We start from the raw sequence: 19,442 nt of genomic DNA, 5'->3' as shown, positions 1-19,442 counted from the left end.
CAGATACCCAGAAGTGCTCTACAGAAGAAACAGCGGTGCTTGGTGAACCTCTTGCTCTTCCTTCCTTCAGGAGACAATCTGTATCCAGCCTGTTAGACACTGGCTGCCTGGGCCCCTCAGCAGACCCAAAAGGCAGACTGGGGTTGATTTTGCACAGCTCTGGAAACACACACGATGATCTGGTTTCTGCCAGATTGCAACAGGGTTTGTGCACCAGCAACCCCAAAACTAACTTAAAAACAAGGCTGGGACATTGTAATGGAGATAGAACCAATGTACTTCTTGGGAGCAGGTGATGTTCAAAAAGATGAGCTGTAGAAGCTGATGTATGGAGTTCTCTGCCCCTTCTGCTCTCAGTGTGTGAGAGGGGATATGCACAGGTTCGTTGGTGGAATGGGCCTTTTGGTTTGGCTTCTGACGCCACCTCTGAACAGTACTATGGGACAGTAAAAGATGCGGTGTTTACTGTGGGACTGTGTTATCCTGGCTGAGGCACAGGGCTAGCATTGAAAACCAAACAGCATTTTAAGAGATTTGTGAAGACTTCATTAGCTTGCCCTCTATTACTTGCTTGGAGTAATTGCCTTGCAGTGATACCATAATTTTCTCTGTACCCGTTGTGGTACAGCTTAATACGAGACCTGTCAGAGTCAGCAGTAAGGTACACAGCCTTCTGACGAGCATGAAGAGGAGGCTAAGAAACATGGCCTGCATTACTGAGCTCCCGTGGGGACGTGAGTCACAGCCCTTCTCATTTTGGAAGGGCACTGGAGGCCACCTGAAGCAGAGGGACCTTTCCAGGAAGCCAGGCTTGTGCTTGCCAGCCATGGCAGTGCCCAGAGGCAGAACATGGGGTTCTGAGCTTACCCCTGCAGCTGACCTGGTACCAACAGGAGAAACCGTAATGTCCTAGTCTTGAGGTGAACCCCCACAGGATCTCACTCTAGGCAGTTAGGGGTGAGGTGTCTAATGTAAAGGGGCACACTAAAATCCCATAGACCAGAGGTACAGCTGCTTCTGGAACAAAGCTTGGAGTGTGTTATTAATACATCCAGTCCCTGCTCGCCCACCTACTCCTTAAGCAAGGGCTGCCAAGTCACTTAGGGCGACAGTACTTAAGCACACACTGCTTTGGAAAAATCTACCATGTTTGCTAATTAACATCCAATTGTAAGAAAATTATGCACTTTTTTTTTTAACCCATTAGCTTCTCTGGACCTCAGTTTCAAGATTTGCCAGTACTAGGTGTATATCATAGAATGTCCTGAGTTGGAAGGGACTCACAAGGATCATCATATGACAACTCCACAGTTCACACCAAATGTCTGAGGGCATTGTCCACTCTCTTCTTGAATACTGGTAGGCTTAAGTATATTATGTATGAAATGCAAGTAGCATTTTATTTCATGCTATTGTAAGGCCTATGATATAAAAGAAATCTCACTACAACTAACCTGTGGCAAAGACAAGAGGATATTACTCAGCAGTGCTGGAGAAGAGCTGTATACAATCTCATGCAATTAACTATTCACAAATGTGACATCTTTGAGTTGCATAAAAACACATGTACATCAAACTTGTAATTTCATGCGGTCTAAGCTTTCAGGGTATGAAATTGCACAAAATGGAATGATTGCAGATAAGAAGCTGCTAAAGATGAAGAGGCTGTTTCTGTTTTACACAAATATAGATACATTTCTTTGTTAGATATCTCAAAAATAAGTAAATTTGCCAACTAAATCTTTCTTTTGAATCTAAAAGAAACGTGTAATCAATGCTGGAGTTCATAGATGACAAGTGACTTTCACAGAGGCTGTGTATCTTTAGGATGCCAACAAGACTAAGAGCAAGCTGTAGCCACTGTAGAACATACCTGTACCTGCGTGATGCTGCCTCAGTCTGTTTCAGACTGCAGAGTGGGCAGCAGCATTTCAAGTTGGCACTGCGAAAAGTGCAGGCTCTGCGCACCTCTGTTACACGTGTGATGTCTGATGAACACTTTCCACATCAGCAGGTACTTTCTTTCACTGTTTCACAGCGTGAGTGATCTGCTTGAAAAGCAGACAGGAAAACTGTGTGTTTGGTGTCGTCTTCCAGCCGCTTCCTCAGCCAAGGGTCTGGCCCACTGGCTCACCAGACTGTGCCAGCTGTCCCAGGGCCAAACCATGTGGAGTGGGTAAAGGTGCTGGGTTTCGCTGGGTTTTGCTGCCAGGGCTGGGAAGGGAGCTGGGGTGAGCCTGTCTGTTCTGCTGGCAAGGCTGCACCCTGGTTAACAGCCTCCTGGCAACCGCAGCAAACATCCACGTGGAAACACATGAAAACAAGTTCTGTGTCATGGGAAAGGCCCTTAGCCCCGTAGCTGGAAATAAAGAGAAATGCCACCATTGCATCACCATCCACGTTTCTGTCCTTCATTGTGAAGTGCTGCAGAGGTACAGACCTTAGCTTGAAAACACTTTGTTATTTTTTCCATCAGAATATGCACGTGTATAAATTTGTAAAATGTTTCTGCCCAGCCTCTATAAAATAATGAACTGCATTTAATCTTTAGGAATTTCATTTTAGTGTCTCTGCAACAACAACAGAAATGACCTCTTCCTCCCATTCTATAATTCTTATATCTAATGGCACTTTGTTTCAATAGTTGCTTTCAAGCAGAAGATATTACAACATAAATAATACCCAAAACAATACTCTCATTATCATCTAGGCAGCTCAGTGAAAGCTCCAAGGACTCATTAAAATACACTTTTTATGCAATTTGCATTACCATAATGCAGATTAAGTGTCTTGAAAAGTAGACATTATAAACAAGTCAAATGTATTTCCAGAAATTTACCCAGACTGTTTAGGTATTGTTATATGTCAATCCCTTTAGTTTTCATAATCAGAACTTTAAATAGTATTTTCCATGCGGAAAGGCAACATAAATTAGGGTGTAATTCCAGATTTATTTTTTTTTTTTTTTTTTTTTATATATATGCAATGCAAAATATGGGGGATAATATGACCACCTCTGTGGTCTCTAAGACATTTCTAGGTAATAATGCTGCTTTTATAAACAGGAAAAACAGTTCGCTGCAGTGGACAGTCATCTCAATATATGTCCTTAAACTGAGAGGAGATGATTGGTTGTGTTTTAAGAATAGCTGTAGTTTGTGTTGCCTGTTCACTTCAGTATCTCTTTTTCTGTTGACAACTATCATCACTCCTGCCAGACTGCTGACTGAGCTGAGAAAAGGGTTGTCTTCAATTTCTCTGCCTCAAATGCACAAGTCTAGTTGTGCTTACGTACCTTCCTCGTTTCTTTCCTCTCTCCTTTCTGCCTGTGCAACTAAAACACATGCTGGAAATAGTCTGAAGTACACTGGTGGCTTTTCCTAGTAGCAAATGGGTTATAATGTATAGAGTACAAATATAACATACATGCTGAAGGAACCTGTTGGTTAAAGCAAGCTCATCAATAACTCTGCTTCTGCTTTCCAAGTGTTGCAGGTGGAGAGCTCTTCGACTTCTTGGCTGAGAAGGAATCTCTCACGGAGGAGGAAGCCACAGAATTTCTCAAACAGATACTTAATGGTGTTCAGTATCTCCACTCTCTGCAAATTGCCCACTTTGATCTTAAGGTGTGTTGAGCAGATAAAAACTTCGACAACTGTAAGCAACATCCATTAAAGTCCTTTGTAACATCAGCCACAAATCTGCCACCATGCAGATCTTGGCCATAGCTCTGTTTTGCTAGCTTGTGTAGACAGGACAGAGCTTAGATCCCATCTGCTTTTAATGTAAGATTCTTTGTGGAAAATGGCAACTTCTGATGAAATTAAACCAGGCAATCTTGAAATAAATATTATGATTATGATTTTATGGAATGTGAGTGGGACTTGGATGAAATGTTCTGGAGAGGGTGCCTTTTTTCAACCTGTTTGTTTTGGTTTTTTTTCCTGTTGTACATATTTTATGTTCACATTAACATTATTTATAGGTACTAAATTTAAACTGTACACTGTTAAGTACAAAGACTCTTGTAGAGGAAACAGAGCAGATAATGTCTTATTCTTTTTTTGCTTTTGGAACGTTTTTGTTTGTTTTTTAGAAAAACTGTTCATTGTGTCCTTTTGGTAATGAAAAGAGAGCTTTTGTATCTAAACTCAGTTATTGCTTTTTAATGTTTCGGTTGCAAAATGTTTTCCTCTGTAAGATCTTTTTTTCAGGGGCAGGCAGCTGAACATGCCCTGAAGTCTGCTCAAGTCAGCAGCTATATCTATAATAGGAAAAGGAAGCATAATTATTATAATGCGATGCAGTTCTGAAAGAGGTGTTGTGTCCTGGGGATGAGGTAGGGAAGGGAATGTTTTTCAGTGTAAGCATACATTTTCCAGTCTTATCCTCATTACCTACAGTAATATATTTGGTGATTGTATGACAGTCAGCAAGGGAAAATAATTATGAATCTAGTAAGAAATACATTTCCTACACTATGAAATGTAAATTTTTGCTAGTGTTCTTATAATAAAACAAAACATGCTGAATACCAAGAATATGTGAATTGAAGTATCCGGCAAGAATTAAAGTATGCAGAACAATAGAAGTACACAATTGAAATGTAGGGAACAAAGGAAGAAAATTAAATCCTAATTTACTATAGTTAATTTTTAGTGCATGTTAGCTCATAATAGGAAAAGACAAGACTTTTATGCTGAAGACGCAATTCAAGTGGCTTAAGAAGGTAAAGAGGAGTGTTCAGTGTTAAAGAATGCTGGTATGTGTCAGACATTTCATATCTATGTATAATCTCTTTTTCTCTCTCCCTTCCTCCTTGTCAAAGCCTGAAAACATAATGTTGTTGGACAGGAATGTACCAAAGCCTCGAATCAAGATTATTGACTTTGGTTTAGCACACAAAATTGACTTCGGAAATGAATTCAAAAATATCTTCGGAACGCCAGAGTTTGTTGGTGAGAAAACTGTTGTTTCTTCAAATTATTCTTTCTCAGTCTGCGAAACAGTGTATGTGGCTGAGCTTGGTTTGACTGAGTTAGAGATTATGTAGTTTGCGTGTAATTCAAAACATTTTGAAATTTAAGTAAGCAATTTATAGCTTTCCGTTCCAAGTTAAGACTTACATTAAGGTGTTTTTGTCTATCAGCATCTTAGCTTATTATCTCTGACATATATAGGCTCAGAATGACATAGGTCTGTTCTTTGACTAGGTACTGACCTTCCTGCTTTCTCCTTTAGCTCCTGAAATAGTAAATTATGAGCCTCTTGGTCTTGAAGCAGATATGTGGTAAGTTATTGGATCTTACTTGAAATAAATACCTCAAAATTATTCTTAGGTTCTAACCTTTTTTTTTTCTCTCCTCTCTCTCCCTCCATCTGTTTCTCTTCCCTTTCTCTGATGCCCCCCTTTTTTTTGTTTCCCCTCTTCACTCCAGGAGCATTGGTGTAATAACTTACATTCTGTAAGTACCAAAATCTATGGGTGATTCTTACAAATGCTGGTTTTTTTAATACTGATTCTATCTTCTGGGTTTTTGGTGGTGCCCGTACAAGTCAAACCATTTTGATTGCATATCATGATTCAGGTTGAATGATCATAAAAACAGTAGTATAATTATTGACAGAATGGCCATTAATGAAGATTTAGATAGCATGGGAAGCTGTCTTCAAAGCTGTAGGTTATTTTCCACAGTGGCTTTATCTTAATCAATATTCTCTGAAATTACAGCAAAGCTTTTTGCCCTGCTAGATCACTTCTTCATGAAAGTGTGCTTGCAGTCTTAAAGCACAAAAGAAAAATGTTCACTTTCTGCTGTTACTTGATCAGAGAGGGTTGAAACAGCAGTTTTACAACATGTAATGAGAGGAATATTCTGTCTTGCAGTCTGAGTGGTGCATCACCATTTCTTGGAGAAACCAAACAGGAAACATTAGCAAATGTGTCTGCCGTGAATTACGAATTCGAAGAAGAGTTCTTCAGTAATACTAGTGCCCTAGCTAAAGATTTTATACGAAGACTTCTAGTAAAGGATCCAAAGTGAGTTGTTTCGCTTGTGTATGCATTGTTGCAGCCTGTGTCTCTAGTATTTCAAAATACGTGATATTTTGAGATGTTAGTTTAAGAAACATATAGCAGTATGTATTTTTTACTATCTGAAATAGTTCTTTTATTCTATTAAAGGAAGAGAATGACTATCCAAGACAGTTTGCTGCATCCTTGGATCAAGGTTAGCATGTAATTCATTCTCTGTCTTGTTTTTAATCATTCTTCATTTCATACTTAGCTTTCACTTTTCAAGTTCCTTAACAAGGAAAACTGGCATATTTGTTTAATCTAACTTACTGTTTTGGAAAGCTGTCTGTATGAAAACTAACACATGCAGAATGTGGACTTCATTAACATATCCTCTGTACGAGTCAGCAATAAGGAAGTAGCCCAATATTGAGATTAAAACCATGCTCAGGCAGAGAAGCTAATCTCCAGGGAGCATTGGACTGATGAAGATACATTCTTTGAACCCAGACCAATTTTCTATCACATTTTTAATCTTCTTATTTAGGTTGGAAAAAAGGGTCATCTCCATCCCATCCTTCCTCTTTAGACTGAAGAAATCAGTTGATGCGGGGTGGTGGTCTACTTCTTCTTTCAGTGTCCCACCGTGTTTGGTTTGGATTGAGCTGTTGTGGTGCTACTAGGTTGAGAGGGAGCAATTCCATATTGTATTCTGATGCTGAATAGTAAATCTCTTCAGTGGCCTTGATTCCCTGGGTCTTGGGAATGCACAGTGGGTATTTGATCCCATTCCACTTCCCAGAGAACCAGTTAGCAGAATATTTATCCATGCCACAGCTGTTCCAGTTCACAGCAGAATATTTATCCATGCCACATCCTAGGTCAGGCATTTCTACACCAATAGGCCAAAGTACAAATTTGACTGGAAGAAGTATTGATACCTGGTGTGCTTTGCTGACCTTTTGATGCGGTAATCTTAAACTGTTGAAAAATGCTTAACATGTTGAAATGATCTTTTTAAACCATTGAAGCAATCATTGTCCAAGTTTGTCTCCCAGGGACCAAGGTCTTCGCTCGTGCAACAAGCCGTGTTGTTTTGTACAGTGTTATGTTCCTTTATATCTTAACTTTGGGGGCATTCTCCCCCCTACCCCACTGGTCATATGCACTTTTCCTCCTTCCCATCACTACTTTTACCAGCATTTCTCCATAAAAATTACTTCAAGTGTGGGGTCAGATAATGTAATGTAATGTAATGCTATAAGCCACTGGTAACTGATGCTTAGTATTAGCCTATGTGAAAGTTCAAAGGGTGCAGCCTTACGGCCTGCTGCACGGGCAGGGGTTTGTGAGTTTCTGTGATTCCAAAAGCAGTCCAGCTGATTACACTGAGCCTGAAATGAGCCTGTTTGGCTGCATTTAAAATCAGCCAGGAAATACTCCTAGAAGACAGGACTTCTCCAATGCCTCCACCACAGGGAGTTGAAGAACAAAGCTGAATGTTCTCTTGGCTTTTTTGTTTAAAATGAAAAAAAATATTTTAGTGTTGCATGAAATAGTCTAAGGTCTGATTTCCTTTAGGGCATTTTCTCAGTAAATTCTACCTGTATGGCCCACTAGGCTGTAAATGTTAAAATCATGCTTAAAATTACTTTATTATTACAGTATGACTAGAGTACTATTATACTATTATAATGTAACTGGAAGTCATCACTGAAGGACAGTCATACAGGAAGATGCTTTATGAAGGTTCTGGTAGTAATTGTGGGATATTTCACAACAGCTTTATTTTTTTTTTGCACATAGCCTAAAGACACCCAGCAAGCACTTAGCAGAAAAGCGTCTGCAGTGAATATGGAGAAATTCAAAAAGTTTGCAGCACGACGAAAATGGAAAGTAAGTCATTCAATACTTCTACAAAACATTGGTGGCACACAAATTCAGTAGCGTTACCTGCTCCATGGAAACATCGGTGCCTCTGTCATTTGGAATAAATTAGGTGCTTGAGTATGGCAGTATTGGAGGCTTCTTCGTTAGTGATCTGCATACAAATGCTTGTGCATAGATTGTTTGTTTTTATGCATCTAGCTGTATGCTGTCATCATCTGTCCTGGCAATGTTTCAGAGAAAAGGCATTTCTGAGTGTAGGTACATGTACAGGAATGCCAGTAAATCAAACATTCCTTAAGTGGGCCTCGCAGAATTGACTCTTCCAGTAGTTAATGCCAACACTCCACAGAGTAGGAAGGAAACAGTAGTCTCTTTTGCAAAGGATTTCTGGTCCGAGACTACCGAACTGTTTAGAAGGCTGGGATCACTTAATCTTTCTGGAACTGGGGCAAGGTATTAACTGAAAGCTTTGATCTGTGCAAGGAGCCATCAAGATGGTTATCGCTCCTCCTTCAGTGTGCATGTTGGGGAATTCACACTGAAGCTTAGCAAGGGCAGTGCTGCGATATGAGGAATCTATTTATCATGAGCTGAAAGGCGAGACAACAAAAGTCACTACTACTAGAAAAGTTTTGTTCATTGCCAAGAAATAGGATGATTTTGCTAAGCTGTGGACCGAGGCACAGAATACACAGCTATGCAGTACAATTTCTTTGCTGCAGGTTAGTGTTCATTAGGTGAACATCTATGGTATTAGCAAAATTTAAGTACTAGTCTGCTGTCCTAGAATGAAATGCTGAGTCTAGGAATTTCTTAAACTGTTTTGTAACATGTCATTTAAAGGAATGCTGTCAGCTAATGTACACTCAGTTCAGGTTTTCTGTGTGTATATGCTTTAAATTATGTATGTTTAAATGTTTTCAATGCAAACAACAGCACATAATACAAATCTGGTTTGCTTTGTATTTGAACAGCTTGGTGAAATAGTAGCAATCCAAAAATGTTATGTAGCTTTGCTTAGTACGTATGAATAGCCTATTTGGATTATAAATGTTAAAAGAGATTGAAGGTTCGAATGCAATATAAAAAAGAGATGGAGAGTATTGAAGACAAACACCGATTTGTTTTGCTAATATGACAGTATTCCTTTAAAATCACGGCAACAGCATCTTGTCACAAGTATTCTGGTTTGATTTTTTTTTCTTTACATATAGCTTTTTTCTTTTTATTTTAAAAAAGCAATCAGTACGCTTGATATCCTTGTGCCAAAGATTATCAAGATCTTTCTTGTCCAGAAGTAACATGAGCGTCGCTAGGAGTGATGATACTCTGGTAAGTGTGTATTTACATGCTTAGAATGCTTTACTACATCTGAAATGATTCTAACAGAAATATTGGACTATGGAAAATGGGCATCACTAATTTCGTAAGGCACCAGGGATCAGTTATCCATAGCCTGATCTTCTGCATGACACGAACCTTGAAATGTAATTTATTAATTACCATGGTGAAGCTGATAGCTTGTTCCAGAAAGCTGTCTATCTTGGTTTTGAAGTGTGATTCAGGAGGATTTTTTGTACTGTAGCTATTATAATGTGAAAAAGTTGCTTCTGAATTTCTCATGGCTCTCTGTAGTGTAAAATAATAATGCATTTTTTAACAGAATATTCAAAATCATTGAGATCCTGTTAGATCTGATGAATGCCAGACAGTAGTATCACAACAAGCAGTTGTTTAAGGAAGAAATTTTAAAGTTGGCCAGTATTCAGTTTGTGGTATTATATGTGTCTACTAGATTTAAGTAATCAAGAGCAATTGCTGTATGCTTTGTAATTACAAGTGCTTGTAAATCCAAAAGCATTCTTATTTAGCTTATTCTCCAGGTTTTAGTATACGCTTCACAAATTCCCTGTGATCAGCAAAGTAGGTATGTTAATATGTTTAGAGCCGAGTAACATCACCTTTTCTGTACAGTAATAGGCTCAAACTTCAAAAATTCTGTAAAGCCCTTTTTATCCATATTACCTGCCCTCAGTCCATCCTGTGCAACTCTGCACTCCTGTTTCCACTTACCCTCCTCTTACTGTTTTGCTCCTATGCTCTTTGTTCTCTTGGTCTCTCCCTCCTTTTCCTGCTTCCCAAATCACAGCTGCAAGTATGCCTTTTAACACTGGACCAGCATTTCACACCAGTGTTGCACCAGCAAGGATTGTACTCATGTTAATGTTTTAAAAAATCTGAAACCTTGAGAGAGAGGAGGTGGGAATGATCTGAAAATTTAGCTCACTGAATTTCTGTTCTTTCACATTTTAGCGCATGAGAGAAAAATAAAGTTACACCTGCAAAGGCATCTAGGCTCATTACATATGTTCTAGATTTTAACTGGTCCACTCGAATAGAAGGAAGTTTGGTCCAAATTACATCTACTGTGTCCTATTCCTGGATGGTGTGAAACTTGATACTCCAATTTGGGTTCTTTGATGTTCACATATATGTATGAAATTAGTTTCATTTCATGCAAGTATCGCATCTATTGAAAGTCTTAGGAGGAAAAAGAAAATATATCTAATAAAATAAACCTGTTTGCACCCTCAGTGTATAATGGGTTTATGTGTAAGAAGAGGGAAGTATATTGTGCTAGAAGAAGTGCAGGGGTCTTTGGTGTGGGTTTTCAAATAATATGCATATGTGTTAACCGTATGCTTCATGAAGGATTACAGTTTGCAGCTGAAGCACTCTAAAAGACTGACAATTTTACTTTAAATTTTTTTTTAGATGTCTTGGCAGCTGTTGAGATAAGGATTTTTTCTTTGAAGATAACAATTTTTCTTCTTTCTCCTTTAATTACAAGGATGAAGAAGATTCTTTTGTGATGAAAGCTATTATTCATGCCATCAATGATGACAATGTTCCTGGGTTACAGCACCTTCTGGGATCTCTGACAAATTACGATGTCAATCAACCCAACAAGGTAGTGTGGGTCTATGTTGAGGTGCGTGGGGGACTAGCTATCACCCTGTTGAAAAGAGCAATGTGGTTGTAAAATAGAAATGTAACACCTGAAATGAGAAGACAAGTGGATGCAAAATAATTCTGCCTTTCTTTAGGAGAGGTTTTAATGTGTTCTGTGTTCAGGCTTCTCAAACTACCTGAAAATGGAGCCCAACATGTTGTGGGGCTTTTGTGTCTTCTTTTTTTGCCTAGGCCTTCGAAAAACTATTAATCAAATTTATCGTCAAGAGCTGTGGTTTATCAGCCTTTGCTTTTGTTTGCAGTTGTTTTTTTCTTGTGGCAGATAAGGATGGCAGAATAAGTAGGAATAAACAGACTGCCAAAACTGACTTTTCAGAGCACTGTTAGAAACAAAAGTCCCATCTTGCAGAAGCTGGTTATGTAAACATGAAGTTAGATGGTGTAGTTCATTTTCATAATGAAATTACTTGCCTACTAGAGCATTTCAGTGCACTGCTGCTGAAGTTCTATTGCTGGTTCTGCTGTTTAACCTTGGATAAATAATCTCTGCTCTAATTTTTCACTCTTTTGTATATTTATATTGACTTTCATTATAAAGTATAGGATGTTTCAAAAAGATGGACCCAATTTGAAATCACTATATACAAATTCAACTATTGTCTCAGTGTTGTCCTTACAGCATGTGGAGAGCACACAGAGCTTTTATAAAAAGGTTACTAAAACCTGGTAACTCATTAAACTGTCTGTAGATTTTTGTATAATTGTAATGTGTTGCCATCATGAAATTGGATCCATTTTTTTTAAAATACCCTGTACTTTGGGAAATATTAATTAAGAGCATTATGAAAGTAAAGAATCTCTTATTTTACTGTGGTGAATCTTGAACCTTCCAAGAAATCCCTGTAGTTTTTGTTATAATGGTGCAGTTCTGTTTAACTTCCCCATATGAGGATGGTGGCTTGTGTCATTGAGGTGTTGCAACAAACACTTTATGTAACCTGGCTTAAAATGTAGATATAAAGAAATTGCAAAGGGGAACATCCTTGCCAAACTGGGCTAATGAGAGATTAACGTTAATAGCCCTAATTTTAAAAGCATGCCTTTAGTGTGTGGTGTATCATTCATTAAATGTGAATTCACCTCAAAAATATGGACAATTACTGTGCAATAAATTTCTTTGGACAAAGGGACAAATTAATCTCTATATCATATTCCCTGAAGGCTTAATTAGAAACTGGAAGTCCAGAGTCAGTCCCTCTGGCATCAATGCCTGTCTTCTATTCCACTCTCTTTTCTTAATCCTTCAAAAATTAAATGTATCGTTCTTGCTTGTGTTTCATTGTTAGCATGGTACACCTCCCCTGCTGATTGCTGCTGGCTGTGGAAACATTCAGATGCTTCAGTTGCTTTTAAAGCGTGGTTCCCGTATTGATGTTCAAGATAAGGTCAGTGTTCCGCTTTATCACCATTCTGAATAATTTTTTCAGTACAGTTAGCAGAGGAGAAGCAGTTCAGACCAAGTTTTATTGGAAATGAAAAAATCTGGGCTGTAGAGCCCATTTTCTGTCTTCCACAGCAAAAAGATAAAAGCAATTAATTAATAATGTCATTTATTACCAGTGCAGATTTTGATCACTTTATTAGCTGAAGTAATTTGAATGATACTAATCTTAAAATGTAATTCGTGCTTAGAAAATTGCCTCAATTAGTTCGAATTAGTGATTGCCCTAGAACACAGTAGAGAACTTTCTTTAATATGGAATGCTAAATGTACATTTTAATGATAGGGAATCGTAGAATCAGAATGTTACAAATAGAACTCATATGTGATGGAGGGTGTGCTTTGCAATAAGTTTTTTTTCCAAATGTGTTCTAACAATCTGGGGTTCATTTAGAGCAAACTTGGAAGTACTTTCTGCTTCTGTGTCTAAGAGATGGTAAAGTAAGCAGCAGAAGGGTTTTCATCTCAGGACTGTTCTTTCCAAAAAACTCCCTTACCAAGGGGAAGAGGATTATTCTTGCAGACAGTTAGTGATCTTGTTAATCATCTTTGTGTAGAGAGGTTTTTTGTTGTCGTTGTTGGTATGTGGGATTGTAGAACCAATTTTAAGGGTTTTCTTTTTAAAAAAGGTAAATATGTACATATATGCTTGAGTAGTTGTTCAATATATCTGTGTACATCTAAGTGCATATATTCCTCAGCTGAAAATCTAGAATTAGGATTCTGTATTGATCAATAACATCTGTAATCCCATATTTTTGGCAGGCTGGATCTAATGCAATCTATTGGGCTTCTCGACATGGTCATGTAGAAACGCTGAAATTTCTCAGTGACAATAAATGTCCTTTGGATGTTAAGGATAAGGTAAGAAAAAATATTTTAATTTTTCATACAGGGAACCTTTTTTTATAACTTCATCTTAGAAAAGATAGAGGTTTTTCAATTTAAATGGTTTTCAGCCGTGCCATAATTCCAAGTTTGTGACTGGATTTAGTGTGGTTGTATAAGCTGACATATAGTGCTGTGATAACACAGCTTTAAAGTAGCTGGGTGTACTGATTATTTTCCTGACAAATGTTAACCGCGCGTGCATATTAAATGTGGTGAGTACATGGTGGGTAGGTGGGGAAGTACAAATCTAAATTAATTTTCACTTGAAGATGAGATTTCTCATTGGAACTCAGGTTAAAATCGTGATTCTGTTTTTTCATTCCTCTTGATTGAACATCACTTTTGCCTGACAAGTAAATTTGACTGTTATTGAGTATAATGAAGCCTAACAATTTATAGCTGATGAGCACTTACCTTGTCTCTATCAGTGTTACTTGAGCAACATCTGCCCTAGAAACTAGTTGCTGTTAAAATCTCATACTGTAGTGGTTTTTTTATCCTAGCCAAAGTTCCAGTACAGAGGCAGTTATGCTTGTGAAATACACTTTGCTTTATTGAGGGAACTAGTGCAAGGCGACGCACATGAGCAGAAGTAGTGTTCAACTCACGATAGGGCTGCTAGGAAAGAGGTTACTCTCTTAATAAAAATACCATTTATTTTTCATATAATTTCAACAGAAGGTTGCAAATAATAACATGTAATCACCAAAATATGTCAGGATATACCAAGGTGTTAGGCCAACTACTTACATTTGTGTGCACAGGGTGCTGGAGGGTATGGAAATAGTGTAAATAGAAATAGGACATCAGTTTCAACAGTGGCTGCACACGCCGCTGCCTCCTCGTATTGCTCAGGAATCCCATTGTGTCTGTGACCTGGAACAAACTAAGTAGGAACACAAGTTCTGAAAAAGGAAGGTCTTTGAAGACATAGCTTGTCAGGTGGTGGTTTGTCTGTCACGTTCAGCTGTGGTTGGTACATGGGAGATCTCTGTTGACCGCAGCTGTGCTGCCAGGTTGTGGGGAGGGAGGAGACCCCTTGCAGCACACAGGCATTCATGCTGTACACAGTGGCAAGTATCTTGGGGGGACATACGGAATTACACCAGCATATTCTTCTGTAATTGCAGTCTGGGGAGACCGCTCTCCACGTCGCAGCTCGATATGGGCATGTGGATGTGGTTCAGTTTCTCTGTAACATTGGATCCAATCCAGACTTTCAAGACAAGGTGAGTCATGGGCACTCTCTTTTGCTTCAATACCTAAGGCTTTAGTATGAGTGGTCAAAACTCTTCGTGTTGCCTTGCAGCCTCTGGCATGTTTGCATTTGAAAAAGTAGCAGAATTATGGAGGTTTCGATACCTCTTAATAGATGAAGACTATGCAAAAAAAAGTGTGCCATGAACCAACTACTGTTATAAAACACAGGTTCTCTTGAAAATGAAAGCTTTAAGATGAAGAAACTCAACATCACAAAGGTATGGGTGGTGGTATATGCTCGATGAGTTCAGCTAAAGGTTTTTATTAGTTTTTGCCTTGACGTCATCTTGGGTTTAGTCATCACAGGATTTTTCTGAAGTGTTAAGCACTCATTTTTGGAAATGAGAGGAGGGCTCAAGAGGGCTTCTTTAGAGCTCTGAACTCTTGTAAGAAAACAGGAAAGAAAAGGCTTAACACGAAAAAAAAATCCATTTGACCCAAATTTAACTGTGTGTGTGGGTTCCACAAGCCTTCCCAAGTGCTGCATCCTTTAGGACTACCTTTATATTGTTCGAGCAGCAGCAGGCTGAGGGACCACAGGACGTGCTATTTGACTATTTCTTTTTCCTCAGTTTTTACAGAAATCTTGAATACAGTCCAAGTGCTCTGATATTATAATATTAGCATGGATTGTCTCCTGGTGTGTATTTGCCAGGTACAGAAAGGTATCCCATTTCTCAGACTCTGACAGAATTACTTTTTTGGTGGGTTTTAATCTTCTCTGCTTTTCAGTGGGCTACTTTCAATGGTGTATTTTTGTAAAACATTCGACTTCCTTAATGATGTTCCACATAACTGTTACAAAGTGCAAGGAGATTGAAGGTTAATATTTTGAAGCCCCCTGGGTTCAAGCAAAAAGCAAATTAGAACTCCAGTCATAACTAAACTCAAAATGGTTGCCATTTCAAAGGTTTGTTGTGTTATGCATTTAAAGGGCTTGAGTTTTTAAGTACCCAGGTCACTGCCTATACTCCTGACTCATTAGGATGTGTCTTTTGAACATGGTAGTCAGAGTGATCTGCCTCAAACTGCAAGTCTAGTGGGATATGCATCTCCTTGGTGAGCGATCTGTTTTAAATACTGGATTAGTCCCTCAGCACACAGTATGCAGAAGATGCATGTGAATAAGGATTCAGTTTTCAGGTGAGAGAACCAAGGTAGTTAGCTTCAAGAGCATGGAGGCATTTAAACTAAGGTTGCTGACATCCAAGGTGTTTGTTGGTAGTTAGTTTTATGGTGAGAAATACTGACTCTCAGGATCCAGGTAATGCTGAAAATTTAGTGCTTGGTGTATTGGCTTGAGTTATCCTTGCTTTGAGAATGTCAGTATTAGAAATCACAACATCTTTTTAAAGGGCTTACCTCGTAGACTGTCTTCTCTTCCTTCATGTCATCTTTCTGTCTTTCTAAGTTAAGCTGGGGAATTCTTCCTCCTGGCGTTTGGTTCAGGTCTGTTGTTTTTTGTTTTTATTTCCCATTTGATAGGAAGAAGAAACCCCACTGCACTGTGCTGCTTGGCATGGCTACTACTCTGTTGCCAAAGCACTCTGTGAAGCAGGTTGCAATGTGAACATTAAAAACAAAGAAGGGGAGACTCCGCTCCTGACAGCTTCTGCTAGGGGTTACCACGATATTGTCGAATGCTTGGCGGAACACGGGGCTGACCTTGATGCAACAGACAAGGTTAGTTTGATTTGGTTTTAATCACAAATTACATCCAGAGATCATAGGTGTCACAGAGCCGTATCTCTGAATTGCTTCATTTGAATGCTGCAAGCCAGCATTGTTTCCATGATGTGGGTTTTCTGAGCAGTTCACACAGAGGCTATTTATGACACCAGTAAGTCTTTACAATTGCCCACAGATTATTCTTCCACATTTGGGTTTTTGCTGATTCATTACCACCTTATCAATTATCACCTTATGAGTAACACTATATGAAAATGTCAGGAACATTGGGTTCTGTAATTGGCAGCAAAGTATTAACTTCAAAGAAAAAGGATAAATTTGCTGTTTGCCTTTGATTCTTACGGGTTTGATAAATCACACCTATTTCCACCTATTTCTGTTTTATGGCTTGGACTTCTGGTATGCTTGTCCTTTTAGCCACCTTTATTGCTGATAGTTACTAAATAGTTATTAAAGCAAATTCAGAAAAATACTTTCACTTCTAAAAGAGTTAAATTGTTTTCTTCCAGTCACATTGTCTCTTTAAATTGTTCCACAAAGACAGAAAGCTCAGTCTCTGAAGTTACTGGTCACTGAACAGATTGCATGAATTTTGCATCACTGACTTCTGTCAATAAACACTAGAGAAGTTTACACTATGCAGCTGGTTGTTAGAGTTGTTCACTCTCCCACCTGCTAGGGAAGTCATCAGTAGAGAATGTGTATTTACATTTCATCCATTCCACTGCAAAGCCCAGTGGCTTAACAGAAATTTGCTTTCATCCCATAGCTGATTTGTTCTGACAAATACTGTGCATCTCCCTGCCTCCACCCTCAAAATAAAGATAGAAAACATTGTGATTCTTGAGGCAAGGAGATGCACCCGTTTACATGAAATGATTGTGACTCTGCAACATGCTTTGATGTTTAGCATTTTTGTATCTCACAAGTTATCTTGTGATTTCAGGATGGTCATATAGCCCTCCACCTTGCTGTGCGAAGATGTCAAATAGAAGTAGTTAAAACTCTCATCAGTCAAGGATGTTTTGTAGATTTCCAAGACAGACATGGCAACACCCCCTTGCACGTGGCCTGCAAAGATGGGAATGTTCCTATTGTGATGGCACTCTGTGAAGCAAGTTGTAATTTGGACGTCACTAATAAGGTAAATGGAATACGGGTACTGAACTACTTTGTTTAATAGCTCACCTGTTGGTCAGATGACCTTTTCCAGTTCTCTGGTATGAAAAATGTGTTTCCTTTTTTTACCTCTTGGAGTGGCCAAAGGCGAAGTATTAAATGACTCACCTCACAAATTTACCTGTTTCAGTTGAATAGTGGTTAAAGATACATGAAGAAAGAGCCCAAGTGAATTTTGCCACTCAAATCTAATGTTGACATATATGCCAACGTTCTTCCCTAGCTGTATAGATTTGCTTTTTGCGGATTACATCGAGGCACTGAACAACAGGTGAAATGCATTGCTGCTGGCCTTGGTTTGATGTGATTTAGTAACAGTGATTTATATACAGAAGTGAAGACTGGTACATTTTTGTGAAAAATCTGCTTTGAATTCTTCCAAATTATGTGGAAAGATCTGCACTGTCATCTAACAAGGGATTTAACTCAACTGCAGATTTTATTCTCTGTTATAAAAATAAGTGTCATATTGGCTGGTTTATGTTGATCGTCATTGAGTTGACTTATTAAAATAAATCCCAATCAATCATTTATCTCAAAGTAGAATAGCTTTAATTTATCTAATAAACAAAGTGTCACTGGCAGGGTACAGGAAACCTCAGAATGAAAATGTTAAATGTAAAATTATTTTCAAAAGTTGAAGTCAGCAATCTGAGTAAGATGCTTTTTGGGAGCCTTCTCATTGATCATCATTTCACAGACACGTGAGAATTGCAGAAACACTTGGTAAACGTTATAACCCTAGAAATGTTGATTCCAGTACATACCATTGGGTTACTGCTAAAAATGTGAACTGTCCAAAATTGTTGTAAGTGCTTTTCCAAAGAGAATGTGTAATAGCCGGTCTGTAAACTTTGACATACTGGTGCCATGTTTGCTTCTTCTGTTGTGCTAGTGCTGCAGTGTATGAGATAATCAAATGTGACGCTTTACAGGTTTAACATTCTGGCTTACCTCCTAGAGGTCTTTAAGAGAAAAGTAAGCTGTTTCAGGAAACTTTGCTTTGGTTAGTTTGAACAGGTTAAGTTCAGCCTTCAGGTTCTGCTGACAGGCAGTGGGTCTTAGGGTTGATATTTAGCTCTGAGGGTCTTTCTCTGCCCTACTTAATTTTTGTATACTACAAACTTTAGACTTTATTCATAGGAGTATTTAGGTTGCTATCTGCAGCGTGTTTCATTTAGGTGTTCTAGCTTCTTTGTTTTTTCTGGAAGAGTACATATGCTGGCAATAACACTTCGAATTAACACTTTGATTAATTACCAAAGCACTGACCTTCCCAGTAGTAGCCACCTGAAGAAAGTTGTGAGGCTTTTTGTCTTGAGGGTTGTCCAGTGCAATCAGTTTTTATTTTAATAATTAAAATCATCAGGTGCCAAGTGAAAAAACTTGCAATAATGAGCTCCCCAGTCCTTCCTCTGACGTTAAACCTCATTGACTAGGCAATTAAATCCAGATCCACAGATAAGAATGCATTTTAAGGAAGGTGAGTTAAAGCAGCACAAGTTTGGTGTTAGCATCTCTCTTCATAATGGAGAGTTCTGTGGCCACAGAAGCTGTGGTTAAAGTCTGTGTCCCATTATTTTTTTAGGAGTCATTTATACTAAAGTGATTTTTAGAATGTTCTTTATCTGAAAGGGTCTAATAAAATAAAGAATCTCTAATTCTGCTGGTCCTCTTCAGCCCTGTAATGGAAGTGCGTTAACACAACAGCTTATCCTTGGTACTCACATCTGGCGTTGTCCCACATATACATAATACGAATTGGAGGCACCATTTATTTCTTCCACAGACTGCAGTAGATTATACACATTTATTTAGAATCATAGAATCACACAATCATTTTGGTTGGAAAAGACGCTCAAGATCATGAAGTCCAAGTGTAAACCTAACACTGCCAAGTCCACCACTAAACCATGTCCCTAAGTGCCACATCTGCACACCTTTTAAATACGTCCTGGGATGATGACTCCACACTTCCCTGGGCAGCCTGTTCCAATGCCTGACAACCCTTTCCATGAAGAAATTTTTCCTCATATCCAACAT

General features: G+C 38.6%; 1 protein-coding gene across 2 annotated transcripts in view; it reads left to right on the top strand.

Moving 5' to 3' along the window:
- The window catches only part of DAPK1 (death associated protein kinase 1), a 92,076-nt gene that overhangs the window by 50,746 nt on the left and 21,888 nt on the right, over positions 1 to 19,442 (top strand). The window contains exons 4-17 of one of the 2 annotated variants that reach the window (XM_065045831.1): positions 3,488 to 3,626; positions 4,829 to 4,958; positions 5,242 to 5,290; positions 5,439 to 5,465; positions 5,888 to 6,040; positions 6,185 to 6,230; positions 7,823 to 7,912; positions 9,146 to 9,238; positions 10,758 to 10,877; positions 12,226 to 12,324; positions 13,146 to 13,244; positions 14,402 to 14,500; positions 16,017 to 16,214; positions 17,167 to 17,364. In XM_065045831.1, the coding sequence (XP_064901903.1) occupies positions 3,488 to 3,626; positions 4,829 to 4,958; positions 5,242 to 5,290; positions 5,439 to 5,465; positions 5,888 to 6,040; positions 6,185 to 6,230; positions 7,823 to 7,912; positions 9,146 to 9,238; positions 10,758 to 10,877; positions 12,226 to 12,324; positions 13,146 to 13,244; positions 14,402 to 14,500; positions 16,017 to 16,214; positions 17,167 to 17,364 (1,540 nt within the window). The remainder of the gene's footprint in view (positions 1 to 3,487; positions 3,627 to 4,828; positions 4,959 to 5,241; positions 5,291 to 5,438; positions 5,466 to 5,887; positions 6,041 to 6,184; positions 6,231 to 7,822; positions 7,913 to 9,145; positions 9,239 to 10,757; positions 10,878 to 12,225; positions 12,325 to 13,145; positions 13,245 to 14,401; positions 14,501 to 16,016; positions 16,215 to 17,166; positions 17,365 to 19,442) is intronic. The other variant, XM_065045832.1, reaches the window with a different exon arrangement.

The sequence above is a fragment of the Columba livia genome, chromosome Z (assembly GCF_036013475.1).
Source record: "Columba livia isolate bColLiv1 breed racing homer chromosome Z, bColLiv1.pat.W.v2, whole genome shotgun sequence".
Taxonomy (NCBI): Eukaryota; Metazoa; Chordata; class Aves; order Columbiformes; family Columbidae; genus Columba; species Columba livia.
The sequence above is the reverse complement of the archived record's forward strand: the minus strand, read 5'-3'. Positions and strand labels throughout refer to the sequence as shown.